The 12,977-nt window shown below is 40.8% G+C and overlaps 2 protein-coding genes across 9 annotated transcripts in view; one reads left to right on the top strand and one right to left on the bottom strand.

Moving 5' to 3' along the window:
• dock1 (dedicator of cytokinesis 1) overlaps positions 1-12,977 on the top strand; it is a 190,657-nt gene that overhangs the window by 69,364 nt on the left and 108,316 nt on the right. For all 7 annotated transcript variants that reach the window (XM_039787801.1, XM_039787800.1, XM_039787798.1 and 4 more), the window contains 2 exons: positions 3,441-3,568; positions 5,526-5,621. In XM_039787801.1, the coding sequence (XP_039643735.1) occupies positions 3,441-3,568; positions 5,526-5,621 (224 nt within the window). The remainder of the gene's footprint in view (positions 1-3,440; positions 3,569-5,525; positions 5,622-12,977) is intronic.
• LOC120550876 (inhibitory synaptic factor 2A) overlaps positions 3,594-12,977 on the bottom strand; it is a 37,224-nt gene continuing 27,840 nt past the window's right edge. Inside the window, exons 4-5 of one of the 2 annotated variants that reach the window (XR_005637797.1) lie at positions 11,675-12,189; positions 3,594-11,535 (exon numbers count right to left, since the gene is read on the bottom strand). Coding sequence is in view for 1 of the 2 variants with exons in the window: in XM_039787802.1 (XP_039643736.1) it covers positions 12,006-12,189 (184 nt within the window). In the remaining variant the exon portion in view is untranslated. Of the gene's footprint in view, positions 12,190-12,977 lie in introns of both variants that reach the window. The other variant, XM_039787802.1, reaches the window with a different exon arrangement.

The following is a 12,977-nucleotide window of genomic DNA, read 5'->3' as shown; positions in this document are numbered from 1 at the left end:
TGTGAATAAAAGCTGTATTGTAGAGCAGCCTGCAGCATATGTCCGTCCTCTAAACTCTGTCGTAGCATGTTTGGGTAGAGTCAGTGAGGAGGACTAGGGTTATTGTTAAAGGGGCTCTAGGTGTGGCAGAGTCCATAGGTCAAAGTGAAATGTCTTGAGAACCATTAGATATATCATTGGGATAAATCCTATTGACTAGGGTGATCCTGTGAACTTTCATCTAGCGCCACCAACAGGACTAAATATCCACTCTTCCAACACTTTAGTTCCTGACAGGATGTTGGATTTCCATGTCATTTGCAGTGGATAATCATGATCATCAGGATATTTTATTCTTGATTTCATGCCCTTTCCAAACAAGATACCTCAACATGTACAGGAAAGATTGCCCTGGCATTTACTGAACAGAATCACACTCCCCAAAGAGTGAGACTTTTTTTTTTTTAAATATGTTTTATTTTTGACATTTTAGGCCTTTATTTTGACAGGACAGCTGAAGACATGAAAAGGGAGAGAGAGGGGGAATGACATGCAGCAAATAGCCGCAGGTCGGGCGACCCAAAATGAGCCGTTTTTGATTTAGGTCAGCTCAACCTTTTCATCTTGTCATCCATTTGCAATTGTATGTGGTATGTCTCAACATCTAATTGATGAATTACTGTGAAATTGAGTGAGCAATGTAATGATTCTCAGAGGGTAAGCCTCATGTATTTTGGTCACGTTACCTTTGCTATTTCTCCACTCTTGGGCCAAGAAATGAGGAAACATTACATGCAAATGTTGGTAAGACATGAAAGTGTTTTCATGCTCGTCAGAGGATAAACAACTTTTCTTTGGTGCCACCTTCAAACTTCAAACCTTCAAAGTTTTCCACAAGTAGAAAAAATTAATGAAAATTGCAAAGTTTTCTTTCCATTTTTGTCCCATGATGTAATGGATATTAAACCCTCATTGAACTGCCATCGTAGCTATAGAATTTTAGACTTATTTATTAATTTTGTACAAACATCTCCCGCATGTTGTTGATGCATTTTTGAAGGTTTTTTTCATTACACAAACAAACACTTTTACAGCAACTTTGTGTGTTGATCTGTGTCATTTGTTTAACATATTTACAAATGATTGATTTATGATTTGGACACAATGTTTAGTTGATCAACTATGTTCATAGGTGGCACGTTGCATGTTCTCCCAGTGTTCACGTGGGTTTCCTCCAGGTCCTCCATTTTCGTCCCACCATAAAGACATGCATGCTAGCTAACTCCTGCCATTGCCCTCGATGCAGGTACTTACTTTACAACTGGAGTTGGCCCCCGGGTGCCAAATTAGGGCTGCCCACTGCTCCTAATTAAGTAGGATGGGTTAAATGCAGAGGATATATTCATCTTATGTGTAAATGTACTTGGCAAATAAAGGAAATATTATGTTATTAAGTAGAAGCTTCCCTGTAATCATTTTTTGAATTATTATGTTATTAAATGCCATTCAGAAGGAGGCCAGCAGCTATACGAGATCTCCTAGATTGCTACAAGAGAATCATTGTGTAATTGCTGCACCAATCAATGCCCGAGTCATAAAAAATGTAATTAAAAATTATCCAGGAGTCTTTATTGGTTAAATTGCTAATTACTATGTAATGCATTAATTACCCTTTTATTAAAGAGCCTGATCGTGGTCTCTATGTGGAGCTCTGGCTTATGGTTAATTTGAGTAATACTGTTTTGCTGTTTTTTCTTTTTCTTTTTGTTGTTGCATGTTGAGATGAAGGTATCACCTTTTCCTTTCTTCATCTATGTTCATTGAAAGTCCATACTGCTCAATTTTACATGTAGTTCCTTCAGAAGGGGTCAGGGAATATATAACACTGAATGGATTCATGCTTAATACCTCTGGGTATAGTTCATGCTATTCATTATGCGTTACATCCTGCTCTTCATAGTTCGGCCGTGAGCAGTATTGACAATTGGCGCGTGTGTGTGTGTGTGTGTGTGTGTGTGTGTGTGTGTGTGTGTGTGTGTGTGTGTGTGTGTGTGTGTTGTTGTTGTGTGTGTGTGTGTGTGTGTGTGTGTGTGTGTGTGTGTGTGTGTGTGTGTGTGTGTGTGTGTGTGTGTGTGATAGATAAAATTGGGAGTTATTTTGTCCCAGTTGATTGGCTTATTAAAGCTGTAACTATCTGAGATTGTATTGATTGGGAATTGAAATCCATTGCTCAGTGGCCCTTTTAAAGCAGCGGTTTTCTCCACCATGTCTTTATAAAGATTGTTATTTGAAGAGTACTGCAGTCCCTTTAGTCTGCCACTGCATCGGTGATGATTTCGCTCAGTGTGCTGCTCTTTTGTTCTCGTTCTTTTCTTTTAATATGAAATTAATATCAGTACTCCTTTGTTAATATAAATTAATATCAGTACTTTGTGTTTGGGAGACAATGTCAGCGCACTGCATGGGGTCATTGAGAGGTGTTTTATTTCTAACGTCTTTTCTTTTCTTGCAGACGGGTTATCAGTTTATATTCTATTCACCAATCTTAAAGATATTTACTTAACCCCCCTAACGGATACTCCCCATCTTTTTATTGAACCAACCTAACTCCAGTATTTGTCCCTAGGCTTTAAATATGACCCCCATACACATACATCACTAAGATTGAAATCAGAAGGCTTAATAAAAAATATGATAATTTTGTGGCAGACTGCCTTAGGTTTATCTTCTATGAGAATACTCTCTGGCTTATCTCTGCTGTCCTCCATGTCCAATTGCCAACCAAATTCTCTACCCTCTGCATATGGAAATTCCCTTTTTGATGTCGCTGTCAACATCAGCCAAACTTGAGGTTGGTTGTATGTTGTGTTGAATTAATTGCAACAGTTACTTTGACAGAGATAGCAAGAAAGTTTTTCTGCTGCCTTTACTTGCTATTTTAGGTGCAATAGGGACATAAAGAATACATGATTCTTTCATCTCTACCACTTTCCCCTGAAAAAAAAAACGTATACTTTATCTTTTCAAAATTACAAGGCTTGACATTAGCAGTAGTAGGTTAAGTGCTTTTATTAAGGGCACCACAACAATGGTCAATATTGGAGAAAGATCAATATGGCCATTTTTTCTTACTTGATATTTTAAGCCAGGTTATTTTTTTATTGGCTGTCCTATGACAATGTGTATGGTTCTGAATGACTTTTGTTCTGACATTCATGCTGATGCACTGTGACTACTCCAATGGATTTAAGAAGATTTTGCCTCATTCAGTTTAATCAATACAGTCATTATGGGCATTGTTTTAATTTAATCCTCTGAGCTGTGAGGAAGCCATTAACAAGCTGCATGCTTCTTCATCGAGTGTTTCGAGAGCATATGCTGTTTTACCTTGTGTGATCCATCATCTGCTCCCATGTATTGAACGACGTTGTGACTGTGTGTATTTGCTGGTGTCCCTACAGATTGCCGAGAGATCCTCCTGCCGCTGATGACAGACCAGCTGAAGTTCCACCTGGAGAAGCGTGAGGAGCCCAAGGCTTGCTGCCAGCTGCTTAGTGACATCCTGGAGGTGCTCTACAGGAAGGATGTGGTAATGAACACAACTCTCCAGCTTTATGTACATTTATTTCTCTCTGGGATAATTAATCGCATAACAAGGGGATCCAGAAGTCCCTGCATAAAGAAGAAGCTATTTGGACTGTGGTTATTTTTCTGAATACCTACTAATCAGTGTGCTGTTCTTAATTTATTTTATTGCCCTGCATGCCCTGGCAGGAGATCCTTTTACAGCACTGTTAATTTACTAACCTGTAGAGTTGGCCTTGCTCAGTAATTCATCGCTCAGTGTGGCTAGAAGGCCATCTTCAACATCATTCAACAACGTGCTCCAACAACATGTTGATGAACTCTTTATTACATGGTAAATCAGTCACAGAGCCAGTTATGTAGACAGTCAAAGCTAATGTTTTTTTTTTTTTTTTCATTTATCGGTTAATCTATTAATTGTTTTTCCAATTAATGAATTCATTGTTTAGTTTATAAAGTGGCAGAAAATAGCTTACCATTACAAGTTCACATCCCTCACACTCGGGCATCAGCCTCAGACCTCATTGCACATATAATAACACAAACACACACACACACACACACACACACACACACACACACACACACACACACACACACACACACACACACACACACACACACACACACACTCAGCTGCTTCACGAGTGTTTCAACCTATTCCATGCCCAGACTCCTGATGTCCTCCCTCAGGCCCTCAGACTCCCCTCGCCATTGATCACGACGGCCTCGCCTCCCACACTCCACTCTGCTCAATATTATCTCCCACTTGCTCTCCCTTTCACACTCCTTCTGTCTCTCTCTGCCTTTGTGCTGCGTCCTCTCCCTGCCCTGCTCTCTTTTATACCTGTACTGCACTGTATGCTTTCATAGACTTCCATGCACACGTACACATGTCCATTTGACTTTTGAAGTTATTAAACAATTATACCTTAGGAATAAATATCTAATTGTATATTTAAATGGATTAAAATAAAAATCATGACTTTTTCATCATGTGCTGGGTTTGTGTAGGACTTTTATAAAGGGCCCAGAAAAAAACCAGTCTGGGTCCGTGTTTTCACAAAAGATGTGCGTCACACTTGCTTTTGTGAATATTTGTGTGTGCATATGTGCACAGACCTGAGTGCATGAGTTCCTCAACCGCAGAGCTGTGTAAATTATTGAAAGTTTAGGTTGACGCTGCAGAGCTCGGTCTGCTTAGAAGATTTCCCCTACAGATGGGTAGAGACCGGGAGAAACAGCCCTGCGCTAACTCAAACTCACTAATAAGCAGGTCCATGGGAAATCATCCCACTTATGACAACGGTACAACTGCTCCATGGGTGTTTCCCCCTCCAAATGCTAGGGTTCACAGTGTATTTATCATGTTGGCTGCATTGTCGTATTTGTCAGGTCTCTTAACAAAAGTATCTTCAGAGTTTTAAGTTTTTTGAAAGCGGTATTAAGTATTATTATAGCAGTATTATTATTGTGTCATATCTATTGATAAAGTACAACATATAATTGGTTTTAAATTGTCACCAAAAGTAGTAAAGAAGCAGTTTTAGTTAATAGGAAATTATTGAAAACGTGAACAAATTTCAGGGAATTTTGGTGAAAAGTTGATCCATGGACCAAGAAACAAGCAGATTTTTGGTGATCTGTTACTGTGTGTAATTCTTGAAATTAAAGGACATATCCCCTCCGTAAACCACTTCAACAATGTCTGGAAAATAGCTTTTAAGCAGTTATTGGCAATTTGGCTCTTATTCCATGGTGATGTTTTTTTTTTTTTTATTTGAGCTGGTAACTGGCCAAATGTACAGGACAAGCTTTGACATTTACCCCAATCACCTAGACTTGTCAATTTGCACGGACATTCAGCAATCAGTCATTCAAAATCTATTGTAATTTTAAAATAAGAAGACGTGTTTATAGTCCTCGTGGGAAATGTAAGCAATAACTGTATTTTTTCACAGGGTCCCACCCAGTGGCACGTGCAGATCGTCATGGAGAAGCTGCTGAGGACCGTTAACAGGACGGTCATTTCCATGGGCCGCGATTCCCCTCACATCGTAAGTTTGTCTGATTCTCTACAACTGTTAGCTGTATACCCACAACTAGCTCTCTTTAGTTCTGTTTATAGTAGTGTCTGTTATCACAGACACTACTATACTCTGTGCTGTAATCTAATCACACAAACTGTGTACTGTACCCCTTTCAGTGCCGTTCAGCATCCTTCTCTCAATCACTCTCTCAGCAGGAGCTCGTTTGCAATTAATGCACTTATCAGTCATAGTATAAATTTGCTGTCAGTCACAAGCCTTCATTCATTTTCATGAGTCAAAGAGTCCAATGAATGTCAACTTTTGTATTCTCTGACTCATTCTGTTGCATCCTGTTGTATCCATTAGAGCTGCATGTAGCTTGTGATGTGACTTTGAAAGTGAGACTTGGGTAATAAACATATATAGTTTTTATGCAAGGTTTTATGATGGAGATACTTTGAGGGCACTTTAAAGTACTTTTACATCTCACTTCAATGCAGCAGAGTGATGAGAGAAAGATTTTCTCTGTCTTTGAAGTATGAATAGGAAAACGGGGAGTCGTATGATACTGTCTCATTATATTGATACTGTTACTGGTTGGTGTAGCATCCTTTCTCCTTCTGTCTCGGGTTATTTATTGTGTGTGTATGCGCACAGCACCCTCTTCCATCTGGGGAGCAGCAGGAAACGGCATCACCCGTTTAAATGGAAGCTTATCTGCTTTTATTACCAGTCACTGAGCCACACCAGCAGAGAGTGATTGAAAAAAAGCCAACAGTACCCAGAGTTATCACACACTAATCATCCAGTGTGTGGTTGTGAGCGTGTTTTATATCACCATGTTATAATACGTCCGCAGCACTCATCCTTTGTCCACTGTGTCCTGTCTTACCCTCTTCTTAGAGCAGGGATTCTCTAGCTGTTCCTCTGTTCCATTTCTCCCTCTGTCTAAAGGTATTTTAGCAATGCACCAAGCTAATTGCGCAAATGGTGATCCCTCTGTTGTGTAACAGATCGCCAGCATGCCTCGCACTGCATAATGTAAAGCTTATGAAACTGTGAGTTGAGCCGAGGTCTCCCTGCTGCCCATTCTCTCCCAGCCAGCTGTCTGGAGGGGTCTAGGACTCCCAGTAACTCTCCCTCCCTAGCTCTCCAATCCATCCATTGTTAAGCCAGTGATACAGGCTCTGCACCGTCCTGCCTGGCTCATGGTCAGAGAGTTTTGAAAAGTCGGATTTGCAAAAGAGGTTGTACGCTGCTAGATATCCTTCTGCTCCTGCCATTTTTCCTTTGTTATTTTTCACTGCAGTTTATTTTGATCATGTACAGTATTTCAGAAATGGAACACACATACCACTTTGTCTAAAAGGCTATCAACGCTCCTGAAGGCAGCACACGCAGGCCTCTTCTCTGCTGAATTACACTAAGTGCATCCATTTCAGCATCCCCCCCTGTGGTGTAGGTGAAATGGCGTTCCCTGCTTCCAGCAGTGGCTGCTGAATGGCGCGAAAGCAGACCAGCCTCCTTTCTGGTTAATGAAACTGCTCTACCCATGACCTCCTGTGGCTATTGAAACTATCTACTTTGTATACATGTGCTGCAGCTGCCCTCTATCTTATTCCTCTCCCCTAAATACAGCTTGCTTTTATTGTCCCTACTGACCCCTACCTTTTGTCAGCTGCCGCCTCTTGAGCTAACTAGCCACTGTACTTGATTGCCTTGACATTTCTAAGTACCAGCATAATCGTTGGCATCAGTGTGCAGTGTCCTTTTACTCAACGGGAGTTAGAGGTCACATCACAGCCTTGTCTTTTTAAAAGCACTATGGCTCTTTCACTCAAACACTGTACATTATATAGTACCTGGGGACAGAAGCTGTATTTGAAGCAGCTCACCAAATCTCTAGTGAATGATCAATAAGGTTGGTGTGATTTCTTAACAGCTATGAGACCTAGTTAGCGCTGCTGGAAGGGTCGTAGTTTTCTAATCAGAGGGCTGTTGTTGCTGCTGCTGGGCATTGCTGCCTGCTCTGCAGGCAGATTGTGCGCTGCTGCTCACACAACACTGCAGCCAACCGCCGACATTGTTCTTCTGAGTGGCAGCCTCTTACATTTAGATTTATGCATTAATCTTCTACTCTGTCTCCCTCCTCTCTCTCTTCTCTTTTCTTCCTCTCTCATGGAGGTGGTGGACATGGAATGTTGATGAGAATGATCACAGTGACGGCTTGGGGGCGTCAGTTTTGTTGTGTGTTGTCACTGCAGTGCTATGCCCGTTAGCGACTTACACAGCATCGCTGCACATTTGCATCATTGGACATCCCAGCGGGCTGTATCTTTTATATTCATGTCCACACTCGCACAGGTTGAGATGAGCCCTTACGTACATTTATATTCGAATGGTAGCAGAAACATTTAGGCTGTCCCTGCTGTCAGTTCTACCTTTATGCCCTTGAATTACATTTTCCCTCTAGTTTTAAGCTTAATCCTTGCAGATACACATGGGTAGGAAGCTCCATCTAGAAAAATCGCTGTGTTACACACTTGTCTTCTGCTTTTAAAGTTCCAACCAAATCAATGAAACAAACCTTTGTTTTTCTTTGTCTGTCATACTAGCAATACTGACCATTGCATATTTTGTTATGCATTGTCAGAAAACACCTCAAATGATTTCTATGGTTTACCTAACAGACCTGAGGATATATTGGAAACATTGTAAGCTTAACTTTAATGTTGTCTATTCAACTTTTCATAGTTGTAGGTTTGAGGACTAACTCACAACAGGTTGTGGTGATAGTTGGCTGCAGTGCTTCGTCGTCATCCTGCCGATTTTCCTGCAGTGTGCAGAGGGAATGGAGTGGAAAGCTACAGGGGAAGGACTTGTGCTATTTATTGACAGTATGGAGCTGACCGGCTAATAGGGACTGAAGCTCGTTCTTTGCCGAATGTACTCACTGACCGAATATACTGCAACAAAGCCTTCTCAATGACGTCTATTCAGATCCGAATCCTCCCTGTATCTATGGCTCTCTGTATCACTCACTCTCTTTATCTCTGTCTTTATATTGCTTTCTGTCCAAATATTTCTCTGAGTATCTCCTTGCTTCTCTCTCTCTGTCTTCTCTCCGTATCCGTCTCTCTCTCCTGCTGGCCAGACTGCTGCAGAGCTCTTACAGAAAAGAAGCATAGTGAGATATGGCACTGCATCATAATGCCTCAAATGTGCACTTATCACTCACTCGCTGCACCTCTCCTCTCCTGTGCTGAAACTTTGACTGAGCGTCCTCCTGGGTGTATTGACCCTGTGACAACTCATGTCATACGTGTGCTCTCTGTCAACGCTGTGTGGAAACCACTGGGACTCACGTGGGGATGCTCACCACTGTCAAACCACAGAGGACTGCGGTTAAAAGGTGTAAGAGTGTCAGACGTGAAGCTGCACTGGTTGTCTTGTTTGTACCCTTAGCACTCTGCTGTAAACATCCACCCGGGGGAAGTCCTGTGGAGATGGCCCTGCTACAGATGAGGGGTGGGGGGGGGGGCAGGCAGGCAAGCAGGCAATGTTGCCATTGAGCAACATTGGTTCTTGCAGCTTTATGCATCCTTGTGAGGGTGACTCCGATATCTGGGGCATTTACTCAGAGCTTTGTCCCCAGTTTACCTCATGGTTTCACCTCATTGCTGGTCTGCGGCAACATCAGGCAGTTGCATGCAAGCACACATAGGTTTTAAGGCAGTGTGCACCAGAAGCCCTTTGCTGCTTATCCCTCTGTTTTATTCTGCTCTCGTGTTGTGCCGCCCCACTACATCAAAGAACTGCAAGCCTGATTTTAGGTGCATTTTCAGCCTTATTTCCCGCTTTTCATCCCATAAGATTGTAGAGTTGATTGTTTTGCATACAGAATTTTCAAACTAAGCCTAAGTGAAATCCTTAATTACAGGGTTGGTTCACAAAATAACATATTTCCTCACATAGTAGTGTTTATCACTGCATATAGTTTTAGTTTTGTTTGCCCAAATGTTGAGATATTTGTCTCTTGAGATTTCTGCTAACACATCATTGCAATTTGAGGTGAATGACATTCCACTCGTGGTGCTCACAGCATTGAAAATAATAACATTTATAAATTTCAAAAGCAAGCCTATCTTAACAGAAACTTGATAATTCAGACCTCACAATCCTTAACAAATGTAATTTTTAACTGCTTGATACCATCAGAGATACCTGAGAAAATATATTTTTTTTGTAATTTGGGTGAGCCGACCCTTTAACTGGTATTTGCCTTGATGAAAATAACAACCTACTATACAACTCACTTTGCTACGCAAATGATGTCTTCTCTAGACTTTGAGAGCTCCGTAGATGTCTGTTTTTATTTTTCATATTTTCTTCTTTTAAAAAAAAATAACAGTATAAAATACACAGTATTGCACATATTAAATCAATTGCACTTCATTAAGGTACAGATAAACAACTGTTTCTCTCTTGATGCTACAGCAACTACGGAAAGAAACCTACTCTGCATGTACAAGAGTGGAGGTGTGAGTCACATGTAGCCAACAGGAAGCAGCATGTTAGAGCTTGTGAAGGTCAAACCAGTGATGTCTTGTAGTTTGCAAGGTATTGTTGTGACAGTAGATAAAGATGCTTCTTTTATGCCCTTGAAACCACTTTGGCGCATTTCCTGTCTTTTGCGGCAGTGTTTTGGGGTTTCAGAGTGACTTCGGTTCCATGCCTCTGCAGGCGCTGTTAACGTAATGTTTTCTTTTTAGATTCTGGCTGCTTTCCCACTCATTAAAATGGTATCAGCCCTATTTGATGCTATACAATATATATTTATATATAGTAAATGCAAATATTATTTTGGCTGTACATAGTCTCTGAACCCTGAATAGAGCTACTACATGAGTTTTTACTTTACAGTTGAATAGATGGGAAGCGATGAGCAGGAGCTAGTAATAAAACAAAGGGTGAGGGGAAAAAGCAAACCAAACTTTTTTTGTCATTCTCTTTAAAAATGTTTCTTTTAAAAGCTAGAAAATATCCTGCAAAATCCGATTGTTGTAAAAAGCATGCAAGGCTACACGCCTGTCACCCTGCACTGTAGAAGCCCTGGTTGTGATCAGAAGTGGCACATTCAGTCTTTCTGGCTTGGTTTCAGTAGCTAATGAAGTAGCTGATGCAGGATACTGCAGCAATACAATCACAGCTATCTTCTGTTACCGCTCACATGTGCTAAGAACCAACAATTATTTATTATACTTGGTTTCGTGACTGAAACAAAGTATCTTTAAACGTAGTTTTCTGTGTTGAGCCAGAACTCTCTATAGTTTTATACTGATGAAGTTTGATTGCCTAGACTTACTTTAGAGTATTGGGTTTCAATGACCATGTGCACTGTGAGGTTAGTAAGAACTAAGTTTAATGTATAAAGAGGAATTAAGAATCAGAAATGTTCCTCCTATGCACTGTAGTTTTTTTTAAATGCACAGCCCCCGTCACTGCAGCTCAAATGAATATATCCCACTAAACCTTAAAGTGAATGTATATAGATATATATTTAGATAGAAAAAATTACATTGACATCTAACTTTGCAATTGTTATTAAGAAAATAAGTGTTATTTATTCATTCTTTACTTCAAAGTCAGTTGATTCAAGGAGAATTTTAGAGATGGATAGAAAGTTGATCATAGAACTCCAATAAACATCTCTGACTTCTTTGTCCTTTAAGTCTCTTCTTTAGATGTTATGAACGTCTTCAATCAGTCATGGTCAGTAGGTGATCTACATGTGTGAGTTATTACTCAAAATAGTTCTTTTTAATTCCTCTGGAGAAAATGTATCCTGAACAGTGTTAATTGTGCTTTGCAGTACGGTGATATGCTGTCGATGTAGTAGACCTCAGAGCATCGTGGGTGAATTGCCAACCTCACCTGGAGGCTGGGAAGAAAGACAAAGTCCCAACTGGTGAATAGAAATGTGACTATCACTGAACCATTATCATCGAATAGGCCCCCGTAGACGTCAGCTAGAAAAATATATGCAAATAGACAGAGGGATATGAAATTCATCTTCTCACCTTGCTGATCTCCAAATATGTTGCCCTGGTGTAATTTCACACCCTGTTTGAAGAAATTAGTTCAAAATAACTCTGAATCCATTTTTGGTAAGCATGACATTTTGAATTTTCCATGGAATCCACACTTGTGTCCCATTACACATCCTGTCATCTCTGAGAAGGGGCTCAGTATCCAGTGGTGGAGCTCTCCATTAATACTGGTTACCAGGTCTGCAAAAAGCCAAGGAGATGTGATAAAACAGAAGATGATGAATAAACCAAACTAAAATGGACGACCATCCGGAAACATAAATCCTGTGCATCAGTAGTGGGGAGACGGTCCTCTGTGTTTTCACAGGAACCAAAGTTTCCAGCGAGCATGCTTCTTGGAGTCCGCTTTGGACTTGCGTTTTGGGGTGGATGTGAAGGCCTCCTGGGGGTAAGGCAGGGAGGCAAAGTGGCCGTCCTCCGTAGGGCAAAGCCTCATCATCAGCGGCTGCAGCTTGTCCTCCTGCTGCTTGAAGTCAAGCTCCACACTGCAGCAAAAAACAGAGACTCACGATCAGCTCAACACTAGCTAACTGCTGTATTAACACCACCTCATCCACATGCTATTACAATACATTCTATATAAGTTATTTTTATTATTTTTACTGTATGTCATTTTGGCATGTAGTCGGGCTCAACAGATGTACATTGCTATAACAAAGCCTGACATTGGATGTTCCTCACCTCTCGCCTATATTGGGGGGGTTAATGCCGCCTAGGAGGGTTGTGATTGGATTAAAGAAATACAAACAAGCCAGTGCGTCTTTTTCCCCTATCCAAGAATAGATAGGCGGTTTAGCTAGACCAGACTCCTTATTTTGAACCTGCCTTTACTTCTTTGAACAGGCTGCAAACCTAGCCATTATTTGAATACTGGCTTTAATCTGAATTTACCACCAGTATATTCTTCCCTCAGCGACACTAAAAACCACTCTGGTTTCTCTTCACGCTTCTTTTAATCTTGACGTGTTTTGACAGCCACAATCCCTCTCTAATAATAAGTATCTACGTTTTGGCCTGTTGTCATTGACCCCCGCACAGGCATCTGTCACAGCATTGCTAAAGCAACCTACATTTCTTGCTTACCCCATTCTTATTTCCCAGTAAAATCTCCTCTGTTGTTTTTGTTATTTGCATTCTCACAGAGATTCATAAAGCGAGAGGGAAGCCCATTAGTATTTTTCCCAGTGAAGAGTGCTGGGTCACTGGAGAGGGTGTTGAACCAAAGATCATTTGCTTTTCTAAAACTGAGATCAGAGCCTGGGTATTGATGTAA

This window comes from Perca fluviatilis, chromosome 21 (genome assembly GCF_010015445.1).
Source record: "Perca fluviatilis chromosome 21, GENO_Pfluv_1.0, whole genome shotgun sequence".
Lineage (NCBI taxonomy): Eukaryota > Metazoa > Chordata > Actinopteri > Perciformes > Percidae > Perca > Perca fluviatilis.
The sequence above is the reverse complement of the archived record's forward strand: the minus strand, read 5'-3'. Positions and strand labels throughout refer to the sequence as shown.